This window comes from Sinohyriopsis cumingii, chromosome 2, assembly GCF_028554795.1.
Source record: "Sinohyriopsis cumingii isolate HCF-2022 chromosome 2, ASM2855479v2, whole genome shotgun sequence".
Taxonomy (NCBI): Eukaryota; Metazoa; Mollusca; class Bivalvia; order Unionida; family Unionidae; genus Sinohyriopsis; species Sinohyriopsis cumingii.
In genome coordinates, this window is record NC_142962.1 from 60,211,288 (window position 1) to 60,239,070 (window position 27,783).

General features: G+C 34.6%; 1 protein-coding gene across 7 annotated transcripts in view; it reads right to left on the reverse strand.

The window, feature by feature from the left end:
• The window catches only part of LOC149804996 (lysosomal cobalamin transporter ABCD4-like), a 103,199-nt gene that overhangs the window by 65,873 nt on the left and 9,543 nt on the right, over window positions 1–27,783 (reverse strand). For all 7 annotated transcript variants that reach the window (XR_016417369.1, XR_016417365.1, XR_016417368.1 and 4 more), the window contains exons 4-9: window positions 26,692–26,831; window positions 24,171–24,287; window positions 21,740–21,865; window positions 12,454–12,599; window positions 6,832–6,953; window positions 3,787–3,878 (exon numbers count right to left, since the gene is read on the reverse strand). Coding sequence is in view for 3 of the 7 variants with exons in the window: in XM_089946393.1 (XP_089802519.1) it covers window positions 3,787–3,878; window positions 6,832–6,953; window positions 12,454–12,599; window positions 21,740–21,865; window positions 24,171–24,287; window positions 26,692–26,831 (743 nt within the window). In the remaining 4 variants the exon portion in view is untranslated. The remainder of the gene's footprint in view (window positions 1–3,786; window positions 3,879–6,831; window positions 6,954–12,453; window positions 12,600–21,739; window positions 21,866–24,170; window positions 24,288–26,691; window positions 26,832–27,783) is intronic.

Genomic DNA, 27,783 nt, shown 5'->3' on the forward strand with positions numbered 1-27,783 from the left:
TGAAATTAGGTAACATCATTCCACCAGAAAGTGCCATCATTGAAGCAGGTCACTTCATACACCAGGAAGTACTGTGTTACAATATTTTGCCTTCAAAAAGAAATCACACTTTCACATTGTTCCTAACTTTATTATTCCAACTACTGACGTGATAATCCTGGACATTTTAATAGGGAGTAAAAGCTGACTTCAAAGAAACATTTGCTGCTGATAATGAGCTATCCAATGATGATAAATGTTCTCCTTCAAACTGAATAACTTTTATTTCTTCAACATGCATCTCCGATTCACCTTACTTCCAACAAAGTAGACTGTTGCACCATATGCACTTTAAATATGCAAGTTAGCATAGTGGAACTCTCCCAAATCAATGATAAAATGACTAGCACAGCAAAAACAAAATCTTCCAAGCTACTGTAAATCTAATCTGTGGAATGGTGCCTTTTTATCTATACCCACCTTTACGTTTTAACTGCCTCAATTACAAACTAAAGTATAAACTGCCCTGTGGTGATATTTGTCCATGAGCATGTTGTTTTCTGCTGGATGGAGGCTTATGGGGAGAGAAACTGGGCTTAAAATCAGGATATTAGAAAAGGACATCATATATCATGTTACAGGTAATGTTAACTCTAAGAAGTGCTAACCTTTCATTACTTCATCCCATTAGAAATGGTAGACAATCATGAGATATGGAAATGTTGCCAAAACCTGAGAACCGTAGTATATCTGATGGTAGAGCAACAGACTCATAATCTAAGGGTTGCAGGTTCAACACCTATCCAGGTCAGCATGGATTGGCTGCCTTATTTTGTCATTGGGAAATGCACTTAGCTCCCATTTCCACTGCATATACCTGGGTGAATGGCCAAGTGGTCTAAAGAATTTGCCTTAATACATCACTCACACATATTATCTCTGTCTGTTTGAGTCTTGGCTCAACCAATGTGGGTACAGTAGTCCCCCTCTTATAAGGCCACCCCTATTGCAGCAGGGAAGTGGCTTTATAATGAGGGTCACCTTTCTAGAGGGGGATGACAAATGCAAATAGTAAATACACATGAAGAAAGTCACAACTACATTTAATTCTAAAACATTTAATATTTTCATTAAAATATCACATGCATGTTGTGAAATAAATGTAAATCAAACTGTTTCATCATTTTCAAAAGAATGATATGAATAGCCATTTGTATAGTTTTAAAAATATAATTATGTTACAGATCACATCATCTGTCACTTTGTTGGTAACAGTCTAAAAAACAAACCAGTCTCGTCACAATTTAAAATATCCTTGCAGTCATATCCCCTGCATATATCATTTAGTCTTTTGTTCCAATCTTCGACAACTTCATTATTAGCATCAGCTGATTCTCCACTAAGGACAGAACACTTAATATTGTGTCGCACTTGAAATCTGTGCAACCATCCGTTACTTGCAGTGAAGTCGTCATATCCCAATTCAACTGACAAAATTGTTGCTTTTTCTTGTCATTCAAATCAGGATACAAACATCTCCTGGTTCAAACAATCTTCCTTTCTCCATCCATTTCACCTTCCCACTTCTGCTGAATTGTTTCATTATCTTTCACGATATTGTTTATCTGAGTCTTTCCAACATTAGTTTCCTGCAAGGATTCTCGACCCCCCTTCTCGGTCAGTTGAATTACTTTCACTTTCTCTTATAAACTGAGAATTTTTCTTTTCCTCAATGACATGTTGATCTTTTTGCAGTAAGTTATTCATGTTGCCAACTACAATACTGATAAAACAATTTTGTATGCATCTAAACAAATTGCCGTGTTTTTAAAGGAAGTGATCTTGTCACATGACTCATTAGTCGCAGTCTGGTACCCTATTGTTTTTATACATTTCTTTACACTAAGTGAGAGAAGCCAAAACGGCTTCAATATGTACCATTTACATCATGCAGATTTGACTTTGCAGCCGTTAGGATTTGTAATCTTGACAATTATTGTCAGTAGTAATAGCCACTAATTGTCAAAGTGAACAAGCTCAACCTCTTACTAAGGGAAGCCATAAAGGCTATCAGACCATTTTCCTGCTGATTTGTGTATTGTACATTGATACTGCCACTTCTCAGCTGTTACTACTGTTCAGTAATTGTAATCTTAACAATTATCAGAGTGACTAAACCGGACATCTTATGATAACACAGCAGTATGTCTAAATGGATTACATGTACTTACCCTTTTGTATGGATTACAATTTGAGTCTTTCTTGGCCTTATGGAATAAATGCGGCTTCTCATGAGGCGTAAATGATATTATATTAACCTTAGTGGTACATGTACATTAGTCAACACTTCTTTCAGTAACGAAAACCTGACAATGGGAAACAGAAATCGGATTACTCAACACACGTTATGAATAAAATACTGGTTCTGGATACATATTAAATTAAAATGCGGCTGCTTGTGAGGGGTAAATTTTATATTATTGCACTAACATGCTGGCCACTGGTTGTGTTAGCTGAGTGGCCTTTCGTGAGGGGTACTTTTGAACACAAACTTGTCGGTGCCAATGGATTTTGGCCGTAAAGAGCGGGGAGCCATTGGTCAGGGGGGCCATTCAAGAGGGGGACTACTGTATGTAAGACAGCTTGCCAGTTGCTTCCAGTAGGTTGGTGGTTATTCCTGGGGTCTTCCTGTTTTTCTTTTTCTCAACCAAATATACTGGCTGCGATGTATGGCCTATCATGTGCTGAAAAATGGCATCAAACTGCACAAAACTGAAACAAAATCTCTCCATGACATAGTCAATAATGTGATAAAAAGTCACCAAAACCTATACAAACAAAAATTGCAAGTCCAATATATTCCTTGAAATCATTATTAATAAGTAACAGCCCTGAATGAAAATACATCATAACTTCAATTATTTGATGAATGTAAAGATCATATGTATAAATAGGAACATTGCCTAAGTCCCACGGAATAAATTTTAAAACTACAGTCAGAATGTGATATATTCTTGAGTACAACATTGATATACTCGTAATTAGCAATATCTCTACCACTGGGTGGAATTTTCATATCCTCTACTGATGCAAATGATGGAGTCAATTATTCTTTCAATATATATATATATATGTCTCAGACTGTCGCTTTTGAGAAAGCATGTAGCATTACACCTATCTCAAATGAGTTTAATTATTGACACTACTGAGGATGTCATGAATGTATGCAATGTATCATGTGGCTTACATATTAAGAAACCCAATCCGTATGCACTTTCTAATGACAAAAAACTTATAAAAGAAGACTATTTCTAATGCTACCATAAACATTCACTTATATATTGACTAAACTGCAAACAAAGCAGACCTTAATCATTGCATAATGTGCAAGGAGAGCAGGGTCTATGCAGTTTAGTCTACTGATTAGTCCTAAAAACCTGCAACAGACTGAGATCTGTCTGCATCTCATGCTACATCAGTTGTGTCTATGCAGTTTGCATTTGGACCCAACTTTATGGAAGTATCAATGGTGTATCAATATCAGTGATACACCATCTTTTATTAGCAATGCTATTTGTTAGTGAGAAATGAAAGAAAATTTATCCATCATAAACACGGTTACAGGACAGGAAAGTCCCACCCACTTCATCTGAATGAGCATGCAGAAATTTGTTGCATACAAATTCTGGCTATTGGGTGGGATTTCCATCTCTCCATTAATGGCATTTCCATATACCACATCTTATGGACCGTATTAGTCCCGACCTTCTCATATGGCTAATACAGAAAAAGTCCTGGTCCACCTACCTGTGAGTTGTACCTGCTAGATCTGTGACTTGAGCAGACAAATCAATTAACTTTGTGAAGCAGCTGATCAGGTAAATCACAACAAAAGCATTCTGAAATGAGAACAAATAATGCCTATTGACCTAGAAATCCAACAAAAGCATTCTGAAATGAGAACAAATAATGCCCATTGACCTAGAAATCACAACAAAAGCATTCTGAAATGAGAACAAATAATGCCCATTGACCTTGAAATCCAACAAAAGCATTCTCAAATGAGAACAAATAATGCCCATTGACCTAGAAATCACAATAAAAGCATTCTGAAATGAGAACAAATAATGCCCATTGACCGAGAAATCCAACAAAAGCATTCTGAAATGAGAACAAATAATGCCCATTGACCTAGAAATCCATGAGTACACAAATTTCATTTGCACAACATAATGTATCCAATTTTGCAAATCCATTTTCAATGAATCATTTCAACTTCTTTTAAGACTTGGAAGTCATGTATGTTAGAAAAGATTAAGAAAATAATTTGCCACAAGGACTAAAACTAAAAATGAATTTCTACCAGTTCTTTGAAATCTAAAAAGTTTTCAGCTTTCTGATTTTTTGTCCAAAATATATTTTTATTCCAACTGTTTACTGTTTCATTTGTTAGAATTTTCAAGACTAGATCTAATTTGAATCTACACTTTAACCCCAACCCTCTGATCATCATTATGCAGAAATCATACAAACACAAATATACTGGGGACACATTCTTGACATGCCCCTCCTGAGAAAGGCCACTATCCTGTCAACAGAGCATATTTAAACATTCTGTACTCCACACAACAAAACAACTCCTTTTATACTGCTACCGTTTTATTGTGAGAATTGTCGCCTAATATGAGGGAACAATTGTATGTGCAAATACATCTTTTCTGTTGTCAGGAAGGTGAGCTTGATTATAACAGTCACCTTGAGAGGGTACTTGTCATTCCTTGCCATGTTACTGGACCATAAATCAGGGATCTGTGACCTTTTGGCAGTCTGTGTAACACTGGAGATTACTCTTTGTTTGAACCCCAAAGATGATAACCCTAGCTGGGATGGGATCAGGAAGTACAAGATTGGCCAAAACATGACCATGATGGTAAATTTCAATGAGTGATCTTGGCAAATGTGTACTTGACTGAAATCCAAGGAAAAAGAGGGAGGTATTCCAGATGTTGGCTTTGCCTAAGGATTCAGATTGGGATCCTGCTCTTTTCAATTCTGGATCTCCAATTACTAACTGGCGAACTGGCGAACAAAATAATTAGCTTGGACATGGGGACTTGGTGACCTGGAAAAGGTAGTAGGTATTGTATTGCAGCTATTAAAACAATATATTCTGCATTTTTAATATGACTGCAGTCCAAGAAACAGCTGTAAATTTAATTAGCCCATAGTGCCTCAAATACTTCCTGTCGACTTTTGAATTGCATAATGTACAAACCAGCAATACAAAATCTAGCTTGAGATCCATGCAGAAAATTCTCAATACTTGTTTGAAATGAACAAAATGCCTTGGTGGACACTTTACCTTAACTGTCCAATCTAGATCGAACAAGTTTTGCATGCAATATCTGCGTGTAGTGAAGTCCATTTCAAAAGGAGGAATTTTGTTTTAACACCTCTAAGTGATTAACTTCCAGTCATGATATTGGCTGCAGTTTCCAAGAGAGTTTGAGATCTTCCTTTTATCAGTTTTAAATTTATTATTTCAGGGCACATATACTTCATTATTATTTCAATTTCATCACAGTTAAATCCATAACTTACAAAAAGAATGGGCAAATTGTACAATTTATAGTTCTAGCAAGACCGAAAAAGAAGGGAAAACAAACAGCATAAAATCATGGTAGAGAGATATGATCATTGAGATGATACCAATTGCAGGTTTAACATAATTGATTCCTGGACTTCCATTCCAACTCCATCCCTACTCATCAATATAAAGAAATGTGCCAAATTTGGTTGAAATCTTGGTAAAGTTATGCCATAGAAACCAGTTAGGAATGACTGGCATCAACTAGGAATAAATCCTGTAAATTAAGTCAAGGAAAACTGAATTCATTCAATGTCTAATCTATATAAAACCACAGGTTAAATTTGGTGAAATCAAAGAAACATCAGTAAAGATATTCTGCTGAAACCAAAGTCAGGATGATGGACAACTGAAGGAATAATTCCTGTAAATGATATATATGTATTTACCAAAGTTTGGTTTTCCATTAAAGGGACAGAGGTATTGCATTTTGTGTTTTATCTTATTAAAATAAAAAAAAAACAATCCATTAAATGCACAGGACAATAATGAAAATTAAAATCAATAAATAGAGCTGCCACTGCTATCTCCCACCACACTGCTCAAGTACACTAGTACTAAAATAATTTTTTTATTGAGATCACATTACTATGTCAGAATGTGTTACATTCAATCTAATAAAATTAGCTGTTGATACATGCATGAATTTAATTACATAATTAATTTCACCATAACATGGTGCATTACATAGTTGTCTTTATGGCATTTAGACACACAAGACTGCTCTATATTATCAGAAGTTGATATTGTTGTGACAAACACTGTGCTGACGTAAAGTTACTATGCAATATTGAAAGGCATGTTCTATCTTACCTTTATTATTTATAAAAAGCATTTTTAAGTCCTGAACTCTGGTCATTTTGATATACAACACATGGGGTGTTACAATACCATTAAAAGTAAAAACCTCATCTCATAATGATCATCCATTTTTTTCCATTTCACTTTATCAGTTATTATTCTGCATCTGCACTCTCCATTTTGTTTAAAAAATGCATTAACATTTTGTTTGCAGTAATTCTGGATTCATTATTTTATCTGTATCCATTTTTCATTTGCTTTGCATTTTGTTTTGCTTTCACTGGTAAAATGATCCATTTCAGGTTCTTATGTTTGGTCATTCACTGACAAGAAATGAAACAATTAGTTCCACACCCATAATTAAAACTGCAAATCTTATCTTGAGCTCAGAGAAGGAAACCTACCTTAGATATGAGAGCAGACAGGTCTGAAGCAGACAAGCTGTCGTAAACTCCTAGAAATATTGGGAAGGCAATGGTTATATAGCTCAAAATGCTGCCCAAGTAATCAAACACATTGATGGAAACTGAAAACAAAATAAAAAATGTAGTTAACAATTATCTCGCTCACCTCTGTGGAGCTTTTAGTGGTCTCCAGCGGCATCAGATCGGTCTAAAAGCATTAATTACATTGTGATCATAAGCTAAATGAAAAAAAAATTAAAAAGCCAGTAAAAGGTGAAATATTGGTCACTGTAAGTTTCTTTTTTGTTCTTCTGTATAATGATGTAGTTCTAACAAAAATGCGAATCATCATCAATTTCATATTTTTTTAGTGTGAAGAATGACTGAGAAATGAACATGAAACACAAAATTTAGCCAGTTAAGCATAGAATATTGGCCATAATGACCCATTTTTGGAATGAGTGTGTAGTACTCATCAAGATGTATCCCCTTTTTAGTTTTCACTTTACAGTGAATGTATTAATTCTGTGTGTGTGTGTGTGTGTGTGAGAGATATTATATCTTTTTCTTTGTTCAGTTTTTAATCTGTATCTTCCTGTTCTAAAAAAACTAAGAAAAAGGAAGATGCATGCCCTCACAAGTTGCATGATTCTAGATAGGCTAGGGTGTACATAGCATATAAAAAAACCTATGTGCTCCTCAGCTACATGCAAAAAGTTAAACCTAATCCAGTAAAATGTGAAATGTAACTTACAGTGGCCTTCTTTTGTTGTATGAATGTGGTACTAAAAGAAATGAATACAATAATCTAATTCAAAAGAATCTGGCATGAACAGTGCCAGAGAAATAAACTGAAAAACTACCAATGAACTGAACAATATCAGTGAAGTTTGAAATGTAATTACAGTGATCTATTCTGCAATGAGAGTGAAATACTCATTAAGATGCATCCCCTCACCAAGTTTCAAGACCAAAGATACAAGAAGATATAGTTAGGGAGCAAATATCCTAAAAATAATGTGCATGAATGTATAAGGTTTGCCCTGTACACCCCTTCCCAAGGGAGCTAGATGCTGTTATGTATATCTATATTTTTAAAAAAATTTGTGTTCATGGTTGTAAATTGTAGTGATTACCTATAAAGAAGATACATCACAGCTAATTTTGTATACAGGTATAGATTCTCTTTTAGGATATATTAAGAGTGCCTGTAAAATGCAAAGAATCTATAAATATAGATGTCATATTTCTAATAATAAAACTGGTTTACAAGTTTGTGATTATTTCTCAGCGGAATTAAGTTAGTTCAATTTGGTTGGTTGTTGTGGTGGTGTTTAACGCCATTTTTCAGCACAGGATAGGCTATACATGGCGGCCAGTATTAATGGTGGAGGAAGAACCCGGGAAAACCCTGGAAAGAACCACCAACCCACGAGAAGCTACTGGCAAGCTTTCTCACATACCCACATTGGCTGAATCCAAGACTTGAACCCATGCAGACAGGTAAGATGGCAGTGATCCGTAACGGACAGCGCTTTAGACCACTCAGCCACTCGGGGCTGGTTGGTCAGGTAGGTACTTTAACAATGTGGCATACTTGTTAAATGTCATGTGGTGAATGCATGTTAGCGTAGTATAACTGGATATAAGGAGTGTGTGTGTGTGTGTGTGTGTGATTTGGATTTTTAAGGTAGTTTTAACAATTTTTCAGTCCTATCACTACGATGTCTGCAATGTGGCAGCTTATAGTGACGTCTAGCACTGGGGCATCATGCCACAGATGCAGGGCATCATGTCCCACCCAGTCACATTATCCTACCACCAGGCTGACCAGCCCTAACGCTAACCTCTTGATGCTGATGCTGAGTGCCAAGTGAGGCAGCTGCAGGTACCATTTTATGAAATCTTTGGTATGACTCAGCCAGGTTTCGAATCTGTGACCTTCAGCATCAGCAGGCCACGGGAGTGAGAAATGAGCAACTGATTTCATTCCTATCTCTGATTCTTATTTCATATGTTCTTATTTAAAATATGTCTACAGATTTATTTAATGTTGTGCTTGAATATAATTTGAGAGGAAATATTTGTTTAGATTATTCATTAGAATTACAAAGTGTTCATTGGACTAAAATATTATTCTGGGACTATTGTGCATTATTCAAATGAGTTCTGGACAATACCATTGTGATATGTTATGACTATTGTCAGGTCAATCCATTTAAGGATCTGAAATTCATTTGGAACATTTGATTCTTCTGCATCTGAATAGAACGTTTAAGGACTATTTTGGATTCAATTAATAATATTCTAAGTTCCTCTTATATTTTCATTTTTTTAACTTTGATAATTCAATTATTTGTTAAATTTTACAAAACTTGTTGGATGATGGAAGTCTGCACCGCTTCTTTGACCAGCTAGGACATGGAGCTAGTGAGCATAATTCATCATCCCTATGCCTGGTGTACAATCTTAGATGGTGCCAGTGAAGACTGTCGAAAGTGATGGCTAAGCAAACTAAAAGTTCCTCCTGGTTGAGACATTATAACTTCCAGGCAATCACTAAGCATGTCCTCCCTATCTTTAAGCATAGTCTTTGGCCTCTAGTATTGAGACATCTCTGTAGCTGGAACCATTAAAGCTAGTTATGATGGACTGTCTTACAGCTAGATTTTCAAGATGGCTCATGTGGTGGCCATATTGATATCAGATCAGCAACAATTTTCATTTAGGACAAACTATACATCAGGTAAGCCTTTTAGCCTCAAGCTGATACAGAAGAAGTAGCGATAACAAAATTTTCAAAATGGCCACTGGGTGATGACTATAATGCATTCCTGATTGGCACAATTTTCATTTAAGACCAACTGAACATCATAACATTTTTTGATAAAATGTCATAAATATGACTTTCTTTTCAAAAGGAGTTGCAATAACTAGATTTTCAAGATGGCTGCCATGGTGGCCATAACGGATATCAGGTTGGCACTTTTTTTACTTAGGACCAACTAGACAAATAAGATATCTTTTAGTGAAAACCTAATGTCCGATACCACCATCCAATCCAGAGAAGTAGCGATAACAAGATTTTCCCGATGACCACTGTGTGGATGTCAGACCAACACCATTTTCATTTAGGACCAAATGAACCATGGGATGAATGTATGTGCAAAGTTTCATGGACAAACCAGTTGAGCTAACAGAATGAAATGTCTGATCACATTCATTAAAATGTAATCAGACATAATTTGTTTTACAAAGTAACTAAAGTTCAACTTAATTCAGCATTCCACAGCTCCTCAGCTTATATTGAAAAATTGAAAATAGGTTTTCCATAAGGTTGCAACAAAATGTTCATAAAAACATGTCCAAAAGAACATTCCTACCATGTCTACCTGAAACTGGCCCAGCTGATTTTAAGAAAAAGTTGAAAATAACATGGATGACACGAGGGACTATGCAAGCTTGATGGAGGGTCACATGATGAGTTCACTTTACTTTATGACCTGATATGCCAAAAATGATTCCATTATAAATATTCAATTCTAAAACAATAACTACAGACAAAATGATCATGATAAGGGAAATCAAATTGTCATTCTCCTTTTTAACTGACTGGACCCCTGTTGATCTCTTGGCTAATGCTTACAACTACAGATGGGCTTGAGATCAGACTAACTCCAAATGTGATGAATATTTATGAATATTTCTCAAATATTGCAGCTATATTTTCCTAGATAAGACTGAAGTTTTAAAATTGAATATGGAATCATGCTGATCCTAGAGAAGCAAGTAATTTCAGAATGACAAAAAAATTTCACATATCACAGTGTTTTTAGAATGACTACATGATATACTGTAAAAAAAAATCTTCCATGATGTATGTCATTGTGTACACTATATTCACATGACCCCAAACAAAGTATGTCAGCTGTGCTCTGTGAGCTTTGCCTTTTCAATTGGGTTTCCATGTGTTCAATGAGCCACATTTGAGTCTGATGTGTGTAATTTTATTTCATGTAATATTTGCAAACAAAGCAGCACACAAAAAAAACTAAAATTAAACTAATTCTTAACTAATATTTCATATGTAAGTTTTATTGATGTGCGTATGAAAGAATACAAACTTTCTCATGGAACTTGTTTCAGTTTTTCATTTGCTTGTTTATAGCGTAATCGATTAGTTGTTTTGATACGTAAATTATTTTCTAAATAATATGTACCAGTCTATGCCACATGTGCTGAATTACTTTCCTCCCTCCCTGTGTCCCACAGTTGCCAACCCTCCAGGCTCGCAATTAGTGAAAATAGGGATAAAAATTAGTGAATTTTTACATGAATTCATGAAGCAATCTTTGAGTCCAGGAATATTTGTCTGAACAAATCTTCAGCATGGTCTCCAGCTGATAAAGGTAGATTGTGTTCAACAACAAAACTCACAAACAATGCCTCAGCATTGGTAGCCTGCAGGTTTTACATCAAGAGCTGAAATCTGCTGCGAGTTCTTAATTTTCCCAACCTCTATGTGCTTTTTACTACCAATGTGCTTCCTCACATCATCTCTGCCACCATGCCCAATGCTAAAATTTGTGGCACACTGCATGCAAAAAGCATGAAGTACATCAATGTTTGATGGCAGAATGCATGGCCAATTTTTGGTATATTCCAAACTAAACTTCACTTTTTGTGCAATACATTTCTTTTTCCTTGTTGGTAAAGACATTTTCAAGATGCGGTGCCAAATGGTAATTCAAATCAGTGTTTGCAGCGCATGTGCAGAGCAAACTTCTGGTTAGGCCGAAGTTTCTCTCAAAAGTATTTGTAAAACTACTCTTATACATATAGATTAAAATAAGCTAAAATGCCTGCTACCAGGCCAACTGTACCAATCAGATACAGTTCCACTAATATCGCAACTAGCAGTACCGGACCATTTCGGCAACTGCCAATATCATTACTAGCGCTTAACAGGAAATCGGTTATTTTATTAAAGATTTAAAATAATTGAGAATTGGGGAATTCGTGATTTTTTGGCATGTGGCGCGAACCTGTGAATCACTGAAAAAGTTGTGAAATTCATGCCAAAAAATCGTGAAGGTTGGCAGCTATTCTGTGTCCACACAAGAAACTCTTATTCAAAATAAGATTTTCTAGAATTTTATAATTATTTCATTGCAGAAGTCTATGACACATGTGCTGAATTATTTTTCTCCCCACCCGTGTCCAAACACAAGAAACTCCCCTTCAAAATACGATTTTCTGAAGTTCAAAATTATTTCGTTGCAGAATTTTCACCAAAAAATGTCATAATTCTGAAAAACTGAGAATGGATGGCAACTATGATGCATGTTTCCTGTATATGTTTATGTCTGTGGAAGTTGGTTTCCCTGAATGTAAAAAAAGACTACTTGAATTCTGAAATAAATTTTATAACCACTCAAATATAAACAGAAATAGAAGTGAAGATGCCAAAATAAACAAATTTTCAAACTTTTTTCCTCCCCATTTTGTATTTAATTTTTATTATCCACAGGAAAATAACAAACAAAATTACACAGGATGATTATTCAATGTGCATGTATATGCTTGCTAGTGGTATATGTGGAAATTGTTTCAAACACTTACAATTAAGTGCATACTCCCTCAGTACTAGTTTCTTCTGTGTATTGAGCAATCTCTCAAGGTACATATTAGATTTCTGCCTCTCTACTGAACCTGCCCTGTAGAAAGCTGCTGACTCTGCATTTACCCTCATCTGCATGTGCTTGAACCTATATACAGATGATTACGGTAATTAACATTCTATTTAATTATAGATATATCTTCATGGTATTATAGATATAATTTTTTCATGGTATCATGATTTCTCATGGTATCATAGATTTGATTTTTTTCATGGTATTATAGTCTAGATTTGTTGTTTTCATAGTATCAGAGACGATTTTTTCATCAAATTATTTATATGATTTTTCATGCTATCACAGGTATGTTGTTTTTAAAGTAATATATACATGCTTTATCATGGTATCATAAATTCTGTTGTCTTCATAGTATCATAGATACAATATTTTCACAGTATCCTTGATTTTTTTATTTCATGGTATCACAAATGATGTTTCATAAACTAATTTTATATTTCCAATGTTACAAATATAAACAACATTTCATGATATTAAACAATGTATAAATATATAGCATCTGTGATGTTGGATTATTGTTATTCCTTGGAACGTTTAATGGTTTATTCTACATGAAACATGTGAATATATACATGTAAAATCATATAAAAATATGAATTATTACATGTTCATTGTAAGAAATATATGAATTACTGTTTTTGTAAGAAATATATAAAAGATGTTGAACAATTTCAATGTTTTGCTTACCCACACTTGCAAAACAGAATTTATCTGTAAGAGCCCAAAACAGCACCATTTTAGTGTTATCAATAGACTGTTACAGGACTGGAGACTGCACTATATACAAAGTTTCCCCACTTTGCGACACAAAAATGTCCAGTCTTTGCCCCAGATGAAATGATTTTTTCAAGGTTTACTTATGCCCCTTACTAAAATTAAAACATTTTGCCTCAGAAAATATGCGTTTATAATCAAGAGCTGTTCTTGTTGGAGACTCTCAAAACACCTGAATAAGGCATGATTATGTACAAAACCACAAGATGTATCACTAGAAAAAATTTAACTAATGATATTCATTTAATCGGCATGTAACTCATTTTAATTTACAAAGCAAAAATGTAACTTTATTCTTCTTAACTGCATATGTTGATAAGAGACTCGTCTTAAATTTTGACAAGAAACCATTAAAAATTAAATTAGGTTTGTATAAAAAGATGGGTTGAATTTTTCAGCTTTTTAAAATCCATTTATGTAGGTCTCAGGGACGTTCTTTTTTGGCAACAGATGTTCATCCCTGTCACCACACAGTGCACTTTATATATATCGTTACACTACTTAAGCTCTCACTAAAAACAATGTCAACTGATGTAAGCTTGATACTAGAAGGGTTTTACACCTACAGTCTTCACTCTGAACATATTTTCATTTCATGCACCGACATTAGTATCAAGTTGCATTTTGAGCCTGTGTAAATAGCAATTTCTGTGACATGTTCTACACTGATGACATATTGGCAAAATAGCAAAAGTAATTGATAACTGATGCATGCTAGAATTATAAGCAATGATTCAGGACTTATGGGACAAAGATATTTTCACTGTGTAAATCTGCAACACTTAGGTCAGAAAGAAATAAGTACCGAAGTAAAGTTTCCTTGGCACAGCCAATTTTTATGTAGTCAAAAATGAGAAGACAAGTGGTGTTCAGGTGCCCTGAATATGTCTGGTTGGTGTCCCAATATCTGGTTACAATGTAATACAACTATCAACTTTATATCTGATGCAGCCATTATCAAGGACACTAAGTGCATGGAATTCTGCACTGAAAACTGCCCCAAACACTTGGTAGAATTCTATCTATTAAGCTAGTTCTAACAGTAAACTTCAATGCAAATGTGAGTGGGCCAATGTCAAATTCCTATTGATGATGATGCTCAACACCATGTTGCCAGAGCAAACTATCAAATAATAAGCACAGATTTATTACAATATTACTGAAATCACATATAGCAAATATGTTGACATAATGTGATGACAGGCTAGTGCTCCTATGTTCAAAATAAGAAAAGATACCAATATGGAGTGGAGTATGGGCTAATTAGTCCACCCCACCAAACCAATTACCTCAGCACTTCGATTTACTATGCAAATATATTTAGGGCAGATGGATGCTTAAACTTGTACTGATTTTGATCAATATTTGAGAAATTAAACTTCCATCTATTAGAAACAGTATTAGATAAAAGAGTAAAAAATTAGTGTTCCTTATATCGAGTGCTGTCTTATATAAACGTAAATTTTGTCCTGAAAATGCAGAAAGATCATCAAAATGAATAACTGCCGTATAACTTACAGGCCTTTCAGTTCAAGAAGACACATTTCAGTATAAATGCAAACACTTAAGCAAATAAATACATATTCAACTCTCTAAACACTACTGAATGAAAGCTGAGTGTTATCACTCATTTCAAAGCTCAAATCTATGAAGCTCTGAGTAAGCTAAATTATCGTGTAGAAAATAAATTCAGACCACAGTAATTGGGAATGTTGACCCAAGTGACAGGGCATTAACAACATATACCATGAAAAGAACATTCTTTCTTTTGATAACATAGGTGCTATAGTGAGTTGATAACAAGAGGCCCAAATGTTCCTGATATTGCTCACCTGGCTACAGAACTTGACAGCTGACAAGGTGGCAACAAACTCAGCCAGTCCAATGAAAGTTCACCACATTCATTATGCATGCATCTTTTTCATCACTGAACTGTCCAAGATTTTGATGATGTAAACATGAGTTCCAAGTTTGATCAAAATGAGATCAGGTTAGTCAATTTAAAGTGGAAGATGACATCATAAGTATGTGTGGATCTGGCTATTTACCAAAATCATCCAAGATATTGATGATTTAAGCATATATGCCAAGTCTGATTAAAATCAAATCAGAAACGTGGCTCCAGAGTTTCAACAAGATTAGCCAATCACAACCAAGAATACCTAATTAATATGCATGGATCTTTCTCAATACTGAACTCTTTCATGATCTGTTTGATATAAGTCCACATTTCAAGTTTGATCAAAATCTTGTTAAATATGTCTTTTACTGGGATAATAAGCTCAACCAATCAGATGCAAGATCACCTCATTACAATGTGTAGATCTTTTTCATTATCAAGCATGTCTGAAATCTTAATGACATGAACCACTGTTCCAAGTCTGATCAAAATAAAATCAGAAAAATAGCTAAAAAGTGGAAATAATTTCAGCCAATCAGACACAAGGTTATCTAATTATTATGCATGAATCTCACTCATCATCAAACCTGTCCAAGATTTTGATGATACCCTAGACATTATTGACAAAAAGGCCTGAATGACCCCAATCTCTGGTACAAATATGAGGTCTTCAAGTAAACTTGATGTGCAGAAACCATTATTTTCTTAACAGACTTTCCAGGACCTGTGACCTTTACACCCTGACTCTATAAGTTTCAGTATTACCATAAATGCAAGTCATCCATAATCTTAGATCAAGGAAATTGTTCTAGAACAAAAGTTATTCTGCCAAAATATTTTACTTTCACCATATGACTCCCAAATCAACAGACCTCTTCCATGCCTTAAGTGCATGCCCTTCACCAACTCTGGCCAAGGTACCTTATTTCAGAATAAAGTTATTTTACAAAAAACATTTTGTCTTCCTTCAGTTATAGTGACCTTGATGTTTGGTCTTTAGTTTTGTTTAGGTCCGCAATATAATGATAATGTTATTGTGCAGAAACCATTTTCTTCTTTCAGCCACAATGATCCTGACTTCTTTAACCCAAAATCAATAGGCTTCTTCACTACCCTAAGTGTAAGACATCCAGACATTGGTAGCTGTAGGTGGTTAACCTTGAGTTATTGTGTAGAAATGAAATAGAGAACAGACGTAAGGACACACAGGCCGATGGATGGACAGATATCATAATACAATACAATATGCCTTATGGTACACCTATACAAATTAATAATAAGACCATTCACATGCATGTACACACTTTGTAATGACCACAAGTAAATGCTAGTTTTGCATGTCAGAATCCATTCAAAACGAGGCTACTGGATCATGAATGAATGCTCAGTATTATCAAGAATCTAAAAATACATATTGATTTATATTTTTAAAGTTTATATCCCAATTATATTTTAAATTTAAGAAAAGGAACATCTAAATTGTACATCATGACAAATAAACAGTGGATTAACCTGGAGACCATGAGAAGGTGAGGATACATTAAAAAATAATGTCCAAAACCCAATCCATTGCTTGTCATGGTTTCTCCAAGTATACAGTTCATGCATCAGTAATCACCATAATTAGCCCCTCTATCTGAGATCCTGCATGAAATGTATGCATTCCATTCTCCATGACTACCATGAACAGAATCAAGGACATTAACTTGAAAGCATTAAATATATACTTTTGTGATGAGGGGTGTAGTACTCATCAAGATGCATTCCCTCACCAAGTTTCATGAACCTAGGTATAAGATTGCTAAAGACTATTTGGTCATGAGCTAAATGCAAATACATAAGCCAAGGCAGTAAAATGTGAAATGCAGGTCACAATGCCATTCTTTTGTCATAAAGATGTAGTACTAATAGAGATGCATACAACCATCCAGTTTGATGATTCTAGGAAAGAGTTTGCGAAATAAACTTAAAACACACAATTTTACCAAAGTCAGTGAAGCATGAAATATAGGTAACACTGACCTCCTTGCCAACTTTCATGAATTTAGGTAGAACATAATATTTCTACAGGATGCTAAAATCATATCTGGTCATGAGCTAAATGTGAAAATATAACCTGATCCGGTAAAATTAAAATATAAGTCACAATGACATTCTTTTGTGGTATGGGTGTGGTACTAATCAAGATGTATACAATTATCAAATTTGATGATTGAGAGCTTAAGAAAACAAACATAAAACATGACATCTAACCAAAGTCAGTGAAGCATGAAATACAGGTCACTGTGACCTACTTTTGTAATGAGAGTGTAGTACTTATCAAGATGAATTCCCTCACCAAGTTTTGTGAATATAGGTATAACTGGTGCAAAAAAAAACTATCTGGTATTGAATTAAACAAAATGTAACTTATGCTAGTAAAGTGTGAAACGTAGGCCACCGTGCTATTCTTTTATGGTAAGGGTATGTTACTAATCAAGCTTCATACAACCATCCAAGAAATAAGCGTTAACTAAAATATTTAACATCTGTGAAGAGGGCATAAAACTCATTAAGATATATCCTATGGAGGCAGATTACCACCATAATTCTATGCTTGCATTTTCTAATCTTCCTTGATGCGTTATTGTAAATGACTGATGGCAAGTGCTACATTCTTAATTCTAGTCATGAATTTTCTATTCTTCATTGATGCAAGCCATAAATGGCTGCTTGCAAGTACTTATATTTACTTTCCTTCTTCTGTGTCTTTGTATCTTGAGTGTGCCAACTACTAAATTAATTCTTTAGTTTGTCATATGGCAAACACTATGTCAGTTATTGCAAGTTTTGTATATTCTGTTTATAAACTTGCCATATTACAATTAAATCATTCCAACTGCTATTTTCATACAGATCTGGCCTTGCAACAATGTAAATACTAAGTTTTATCAGTATTGTTTTTGTTATCCAACTCATGATACTATTGTACATAAGCTCCAGTGAAAATATTATATTTCAGAGCAATATCAATAAAAAAAAGTTTATAGGTAAAATGATATTACAAAATATTAAGCATTCCTAAAGGTTTTCTTTATCACAATCTTCATTTTGGAACATGTTTTGTAGCAAAGCCAAAATAATCAAATTGTAGAAAATCATGTTCATATCATGATAAAAAATGTTTACTTGATGTTAGAAATATCAGATTTAGTGTATGATTGTTTTCCAATAATTAATTTGCATTGTTAATGTACAGAACCTTAACATGCGAATGTGTTTCAAAAAAAAATAATAGACTCAGCTTTAAACTGGTTTGCTTTCTTTAAAACTTTTGTCTCTAAAAGTGGAAATAATCAGAGACAAAGACATAAAGTTACAGGAGATTTTACTTTTATTTATTGTAATTGTAATTCTTACCGTTATCAAAGGGGCCCCGAGTGGTATAAAGCGCTCTCCGTTACAGATCACTGTCATCTCACCTCTGTGTGGGTTCGAATATTGGTTTTGGCCAATGTGGGTATGTGAGAAAGCTTGCCAGTAGCTTCTGAAGGGTCAGTGGTTCTTTCCGGGGATTTCCCAGGTTCTTCCTCCACCATTAATACTGGCCGCCATGTATAGCCTATCGTGTGCTGAAAAATGGCATTAAACCCTATGACAACAACAACAACAACAACAATTATCAAACCAATTAAAAATAATAAATTGGTTCAAGAATTTTAAAAACATAACTATAGCACCCTTAGGTTTTAATTAATCAGCTGTTCTTTGTCACACTAAAGATTGAAAAAAACAAATGTAAAAGAATTTTTGAAATATGAACATAGTGACGCATGATTCTGACTATTAAGTGTGCTGTTAATTGCAATATAAAAGCAATTTAGTGAATTTATATATGCTCAAAGAGAGAGAGAATGCACCAAAACTGCATATTTCATCAAGTTATTGTATTGTATACATGTACCCTGGGTCGATGAGTGAGTTTTGGGTCTTTCCTTCAGCAAGTATCAACAAGGATCAATAAACTCTACTGATCTTACTCGATAATTATACAGGGTAGAATTTTACTGATCACTGTCTTTTTATTTAGTTTGATTTTATTTAATTGCCTACATGTATCCTGGATAGCTGAGGGTGCTTTTGGACAGTCATTTGCAGTTTTAGTGTAGTCATGGGGTCTTTCATTTGGTAATAATTACTGACATGGGGACAAAACTCCCCTGATCTTACCAGATAATGATACAATAAAGGATTTTACTGATCACTGTCTTTTTAAAAATTTAATTCAATATAATTGCATACATGTATCCTGGGTAGGTGAGAGTGTTTTCGGACAGTCTTGTGCTACCCCCATGACTTTTAGGGTGATAGGCAGAAAAATTAAGCTGTTGGGTGTCTAATTCATGCATAAGTTGTTGGAAATAATCAAACATAAAACTGCTAGACAGATTTGGGGAGGCAAACAAGTGTTAAAAAACACTGTCAAAACTTTTAAAACAGTTTTTGCTTCTATATTCTTCAAAGGAATAACCTATGTAAATCTTGAGGATGCACACATTATGGTTAACAATCATTGGTTGCCTGAAGGTAAGGAACCAATAGTCTACCAATTTTCTACTAAATGGCTTGTCAAATGGTCAAATGCAGAAATAGATTGCAGATGTGCCTTAGATATCTTCCGATTGGGATTTCCTACCATCTGACAAGTGTGACAAGATCAATGGTACTTATAAACCACACTTAATTTTCAGCAAATAAAAATGATTCAGGATCTTGTGATCAGTCTTACTGACACCAAAATGACCAGCTTAAGGAGTTTTATGGGCAAGACTATGAATTTCCTGTCTATATGACTCAGGAACAATAATTTCATTTCTCATTGACCACTCCTCACCAGCTGGTACATCAGGAGGTCTCCATTTTCTCATAATGATCCCATTTTTCACAAAGTGACAAACTGGTACTTGTGTGGCCTCAATTTCTGAAATGCAGTCTTGTGTCTTCTCTGAGGAATAGTACTTGGGGGCCTATAACTCACATTAAAATGTCTTGCATGCTTATAAAGTAGCCGTTACTTTCTGCTCAGATATCTTACAACTGCAGTCAGGAATTGCCTAGTGGACTAGTACTTTCTATTATTCTGTGAAGAAACTAACACTCTCTCTCTGTCTGTCTGTCTGTCTCTCTCTCTCTCTCTCATAAACAAGAGAAAGTATGGCCCTGAGGTGCAATAGTCTGCAATTTGCTCAAACCTTATGAGGTCTTTACTAACACAAAACGCAGAATTTGCACTGCACTATATAATATACATGCTCAGAATTGATAACATTGCGAATGAGAATACATAAACAAATTAGGACCTTAAACCTTACTTGTAAGCAGCTACCCTAGCATGCCACTGTGCAGCAGCAGTAAATTACATTCACAAAATGTCTCAATAAAAATGGGGTGGAATGGGTCAGCAGAAATAAAACATTGTGTAAATACTTCTAATTGTATACAATTTGATACATTTAATTTGTTTTGTGCTTCTTGCAGGCCACCTCTCTTCCGAATGTTAATACTCTAAGAAATCCAAATACTGTAATGCGGTAATATAATTCAAATGATATTTTAAACAAGATGCCCCAAACGTGCCATAAAGTGATATAATCTCTTGTTGCTAGAGTCAGGGGAGTAGTCCAACTGTACGAAATTGACATGTCACAGCACAATCTGTTGTCATATGAGGCATTATTTTATGCTAACTTCCATGATGCTAACTTGCAAGGTGCTTGATGCTACATTATATCACGATTTTAGTATGTGCAATCTGTGTAACTTGTTATATAGCAAGATTATAAATAGAATCTTAAAACTTGTAACAACTCACATAGCATTTGCCTTAAGACAAACTACAGAATCAATTCAGAAGTTGGCAAATTGCAAGATACAATAATGCAGAAGGAAAGTAGATCTAAGCATTTGCAAGCAGCCTTTTACAGCTTGCATCAATGAAGAATAAAAAATTCATGACTAGAATTATGAATGTAGCACTAGCAAGCAGCCATTGGCAATAATGTAGAAATAGCAATTGCAAACTGCCATGTACAATTTACATCAATGAAGAATACAATATAAATATACAGAATTATGAAAGTAGCACTTGCAATCAGCCATTTACAATAATGCATCAAGGAAGATTAGAAAATATGTGCATAGAATTATGGTGGTAATCCCCCTCCATAACATCTCCTCACTAAGCTGCATGCTTCCAGCTATAACAGTATTTATGTATTTACAACCGAGTTAAATGTTAAACTTAATGAAGAATGTGCAACTAATATACATGTTGATAATAATTTTGTCTCCCCAACTCATGGAGGTAGGTGCTATGAAACCAATCCAAACAAAATATTGCCTAGGATCTAGGAAGAAAGAATGGTTGACACTCAATGACGGTGTACATATCTGTATGCTTTTGTTTGTGTGGACCCAGTTGCTGACATGGGGGATAGTACATCAGCTTATCTCTATTTTGTAGAGGTGAATTAAAAAGGAAAAAGAAAATATTTCGTACCTGAAATATCCTTCCATTCTTTCCTTGAGAAAGACAAAATTGACAACAGGTGACATCAGTATTTTGTTAATGATGGTAGCAATGATGAAAAAGATGAGAACACTGACTGGTCCCAGATATCCAGTACTGAAAGATAACAAAGGTACTATCAGGGTCAGACAGTTATTGTGCCCAATGCCCAGGGGCTACTAGAATGATGGGATTTGGCTATCAGATGCTGCATTCCTGTAGCCCAGCAATCAACTTCATGATAAGATGATTTAGTGTCAAATCTGAAATATTTCACCCCACCCCACAAAATATACTTACTAATGATTCATAACACATGTAAAGAGAAGTCCTAACATGCCAGGTTCTTTTTTATGGGCTACTATGTAATGTTTCAATTTTCTAGACTCTTAATGCTTTCATGATGCTGTATGGAGAAACAGTTGATATTCTTTCACAAGAGCAAAAATCTTATCTGAGCCACAATACCTTTGACCTTGGACCTTTGAACCCCAAACAATGGGCCTCTTCCATACATTAAGTGCTAGCCTTCAACAAATTTTGCTCAAGGAAAATAGCCTAATGTAAGAGGTATTATTATTATTATAAACATTTTTCTTCTTTTAATCACAGTAACCGTTAACCTCTGACATTTTGACCCTATAATCAAGAAACTTCTTTCTTACCCAATGTACAACCATCCACAAAGTTTGGTTAATTTCTGTGATATGGAACTAATTTCATTGTGCAGAAACCATTTTTCTTCTTCCATTCACTGTCTCCATGGCCTTTGACCATTTGACCCCAAAACCAAAAGAGTTCTCCTATTAACCCAAGTACAAGCCATCCACAGAGGCTTTCCAAGGAATCTGATGTTAAACTATTGTTAGTTACTATGCTGAAACAATATTTCTGTTTTCAGTTACAGAAACCTTCACCTTTGAGCATTTGATCCAAAAACTGATCGGGTTTTTCCCTAGCCTAAGTACAAGCCATCTATAGATGGTGGAAAACTCAAGTAACTATGAAGAAATGAAACTGGTGACAGGCAGATGGATAACATCACAACATAACATTCTCCACCTTATACCAGGTGTATAAAAACTATACAATCTCTCATTATTTACAGTAAAAACTTTGAAATCTGTGTAAGGTAGAAAAAAGAATTTTAGAGATTAATGGTACATTGTTTTGTTTTATCTAACTTTGCTTTTAACAATGGTTACATGATTTAGAAAGCAACATTTATATGAAATGGGTTCTGTCCAGATTATTTGTAGGGTAGGGTGGTGTGCATGTTCTGCAGCTCTTGCAGACCTGCCAACCCTGATGAGTCCATTTCAGTAAGGCAGCTGATTTTTTTCTCCATAAGACTGACCAGTTTTCAGTAAGGTGTAACAAAATATCAATAACTGCTATTGTAAAGCTGGAAAACATAATTAAAAGTTTGACGCATTGACGATAAACATTAAGTTCACTGAAAAGTTTGTAAAGTATACGCAGACTTAATTTACCATTAATACAGTAGCACAAACTCTAGTTCCAAACCCTATGCAGCTCAATGGCTTGTTACTATCTCTCAACTTGAGATAATTCTTGGAAATTCTTTTCCATTTCACATGACGACGACAATCAGATCTCTCGCCATGAGTCATTCTCAAATTGGCACGTAATGTCCAATAAACGTAATTGTGTCCTTTCCAGCATTTATTCACAAGAATCTGAATACTCCTTTTTATTCTTCTGTGTCAATTATTAACACCTTCTAGAAGCTTATCTTCCCTTCTGTCTTAAATATGCATCACTTTCTGGAAGTCATTTTTAAAAACTCTATAATCATCAGTTTGATCATGCAGTTGCTTCGAATGAACAAATAGGTGCAGTTTAAAGCATCTGGGGTGCTGCTGTAACATTTGAACCAAAAACTGATCAGGTTTTTCCCTAGCCCAACTATAGGCCAGCCATAGAGTTTGGTAACCTGACTAATTTCACTAATTCTAAGATTAAACCTTGATCCAAAAACATGAATGAACCAATTATCTGGATTTTGCGGCAACAATAATTTTTCTGTAGTTCTGGCTAGTATGCTGTAAGTCCATATTGTTAGAGTAATTTTTATAAGACTTACAGCAAAATCTTAAGAGTTGGCAGGTCTGCTCTTGCAGTGGAAAGATCTAAATCTATTTGTGTATCAACAGACAAATGATAAACAAAAGGGAAACTTAAGCATTTATCTTGACTACGTTTCACAGAACTTCACCACTAAATGTATGATATTCATAGTGTAACCCATTTCTTTTTCAAAAACTACTGACTTAAAATAAGATCTCTTTTTCTGTGTTTTTGGAATGGTAAGCATAATAAACATTATTCCATTTCAAGTTTGTTTTCCAGAGAATATTAAAAGCTGTAAGAGGCAGTGATTATTTGAAATTTTTCTCACCTTTTGGAACACTGATATATGTAGTATGCAATTGTGAAAGGGGAGATAATTAATGGTGCCACAATCTGACTGAAATTGTCACACATCTTATCTACATCCTGAGTTATCCTCTGGTCTCTGAAATATTATAATATTAGAGAACAGAATTTAAAGTCTCATTCAAAATAAATGAAAATGTCAGTCTGATCAAACAGCAATGACAAGCTACAAAAATCAAACTGACAAAAAATCAACAAAGATTGAAATTATTCTAAACTTTTTGTCCCTTAATGTTCCTTTGAGAATATTATTTGCCCACATTAACAATGGGAAATAAACTCTGCTACCCCTTTAATCCAGCAGTCTTCTTATTTTTTCTCCCTATGTAACTATTCTTCCAAAGATACATAAGCCAGACTCAGCGTAAAAGATGACACAATTCAGAGACAATGAAATGTTGAGCCACATTGGGTTGATAATTATCCATAGCTTGAATTCATCAACTCTGATGGAAAGATGTTTTGTAGCTATTGCAAAGAATATCCTGAACTGGTACAGGTTGGAAATTCAGCCAGTGTATTTATCAGTGGAACTGAGGATCAGATAAAACAAATTTTATGACAGTTTGAACCTAATAATGTCTGTGAGCATAATAATGTATGTGAGCACAATATATGTCTATTGGCGGAAAATCAGAAAACCAGAGTTGCTAACAGTCCACTAGGAAAAAGGCCATTTTAAAACTGAGAATAAAATGAGAAATAAACAAAATGAGTCCTCTCTTTAATACAGCCTATACCCTAGCTAAATACAGAGACCATTTTCTGATATGGAAATGCTGTTTGTCCTACAGAAGATGAACAGTCTTAAACTTGGTGTTAATTATAAGAACAGACTTGAGGCAAGAGACATTGTTCTGTCAATCTGATCAAGTCTTGAGAAAAAAAGTTAATGAAGGTCTGAATTCCAGTAAATTCCTTTCCATTACTGTTGATGGAAGTACAGATGCTACCATATCAGAGCAAGAAATGCCTCTTCTAAAACCATGGGAAGAGATTGAAATTTTGGAATAAATGAACATGTACGTTAACAAATGAATTTTCTGAAACCATTTTTCCTGGACAAGTGGTTGAAAATAATATTTTATCAGCCCTGTGTATAATCATTTATCTGGAAAGTTTGCCCCTGAACAAAAATATTTATTCCTACTTTCAAATGCACTGGTCATAACAGGCTTTGTAGGCTAGTATTATAAAGCAGGCAAAATTGTATGTGGTCATGAGATAAACATAAATACTTAAACTATGTTTGTAAAATATAAAAGGTGAGTCACTTTAACCTACTTCAGTTGTAAGGGTGTAACACATGCATTAAATTTCGTGATTATAATATGAACAGTACTCAAGAAATACTTGCAACACAAAATCACAAGAAAGTCACTGCAGCAAGAAATAATGGTCATATATAGAGATGTCTTTCTGCAATAAGGATGTAACACTAGATTATCACCTCACCAAGTTTCATGACTTTAGATGGATCATATGCATACAGCATGCCTAAAAGTTCTAGTTATAAGCTAGATACAAAAACCTGACCAAAGCAAGTACTAGGTGAAATATAGGTCAAAGTGGCTTTTGATGTGTACAATACCAAAAGTGATGCATATTACCATCATCATCCGTAAACAGTACCTAAAAGTTATCTTCAAGCACAAAATTTAAGTGACGTCAGTGATGCATAAATATATGGGCCATAGTGACCTGCTTGTGCAAAAGGGTGTGGCAGTCATTAACTAATTAAGATGCATCCTCTCAATAAGTTTCATGATTCTATGTTGGTCTGTATGTATATAGCATCCAAAAATCTACATGTTCCTGAGCTAAATGTAAAAACTAAAACCAAGTCAATGAAATACAAAATGTAGGTCCTGGTGACCTACTTGTATTGCAGGGGTGTGGTACTAACAGATGCATGCCATCAAAATTCTAGTGTGAGCAGTGACCAAAAACGATCTCCAAAAGAATTTAACCAATGTCAGTACAGTATACAATCACAGTGACCTACTTTCATAATAAGGATGCAGTACACATAAAAATGCATCTTATCCCCAGTGGGTAGTGTCATGAATCTGCTGCCTCGGATCTGGGAAGAAAGTCTAAATGAGATGTAGTAAGTGTACTCTGTATGTACCAATGCTGTGGGGAGTACTTCTCTGCTTTTGGACAGGCAAGATAATAAATCCTTATCTGAGGATTCTGATGACCCAACAATCTGGAGATTTATTTTCTCAAATGCTCATTTTTTTAATTATGTATAGGTGAAAATATAAGCAAAACATGATGATAATCCATCCACAAAAATAATACAGCAGGTATAACCGTTTACAAAATAAATTAAAGATTCTTTCCATACCAAAGACAGACAATACTAATTCATCTTTTGCTGACACTATCAAAAGACCAGTTTCATTCTCCACTGTCACACAAACATTTATCCTCAATAAGTTCATCTGTGAAAGGTGTTTCATCTACCTTGTACTTACGGATTGTCAATAGATTTATCTATAACATTCAGTGTATAATACAGAACATCTTTAAAGTAGATCTTGTGCAGTTTAGTGCTGACTGAACCTCGCCAGGTGATGTACAACAAAGAAACCACATACTGACTGGAACTCTTAATCTGGAACAAAAACAAAACAAAATATGAACAAGACAAATGCCCCCAAATCATGACCTATGTGCACCCACTGGACACATTTTTCTCATCTGGAAAAAAAATTGCAAACTTTTCATGTAAGGTCTAAAGCAATGGCCAGAGTCAGTAAAACCATATGATGGCAATTGATGTCAATTTTAAAAAATATGGATTTGTGGCAGTCTCCCAAGTTACAATGTAAAGACATTGTCGGACGCTCAAGCAATGTATTCTTGAGGCTGAAGGCACATTTCAAGATGCATCAATTTAATTTACTTCATGAATGAACCTGATGAAAAAAGGATTAAATCTATGCCAATACATAATTTGTTATTTACCTGATGAATTCCTTATTTGTAAAGACAAATAATTGATTAAAAAATTGAAATTATCATAAAAAAATGCTGGTAAATATACCAAAATTAAATGAAAGCAGGATCCATCACAGAAAATTTGATTGTTCAGATATTTCAGGTTAACCAGATATTTGAACCTATTATGTTTCAGGAGTACTTTTGACATCAAAATATGTAGCCTTCTCCCTTACCCAAAATGCCATCCATATTCCAAGTCTGGTTGATGTGTGTCACAAAAAAACAAATTTTATTGTGCAGAAACCATTTGTGTTCAGTCAGAGTGGCCTTCACATTTTTCACTGTTGTATTTACAGTCTTGGGTTTGTAGTTAACAAATTTAAAGGCATCATGACAGGAAGCCGCAAACTTGAATATAAACTGTTCCAGAATCTATTGTTACATAAACAAATCATTTGTTCATATTGACAAACCAACCTAACATAGCGTTGTTATATCATAATCCGCTTATGCTGATGTCTGGCCTTATTTCTCAGTGCTGTAATATAACCCAAATAGTTATGCTACCTGACAAGCTACATTCAACCATATCTGATGGCGGGAACAAGAATTACTTCAATCTA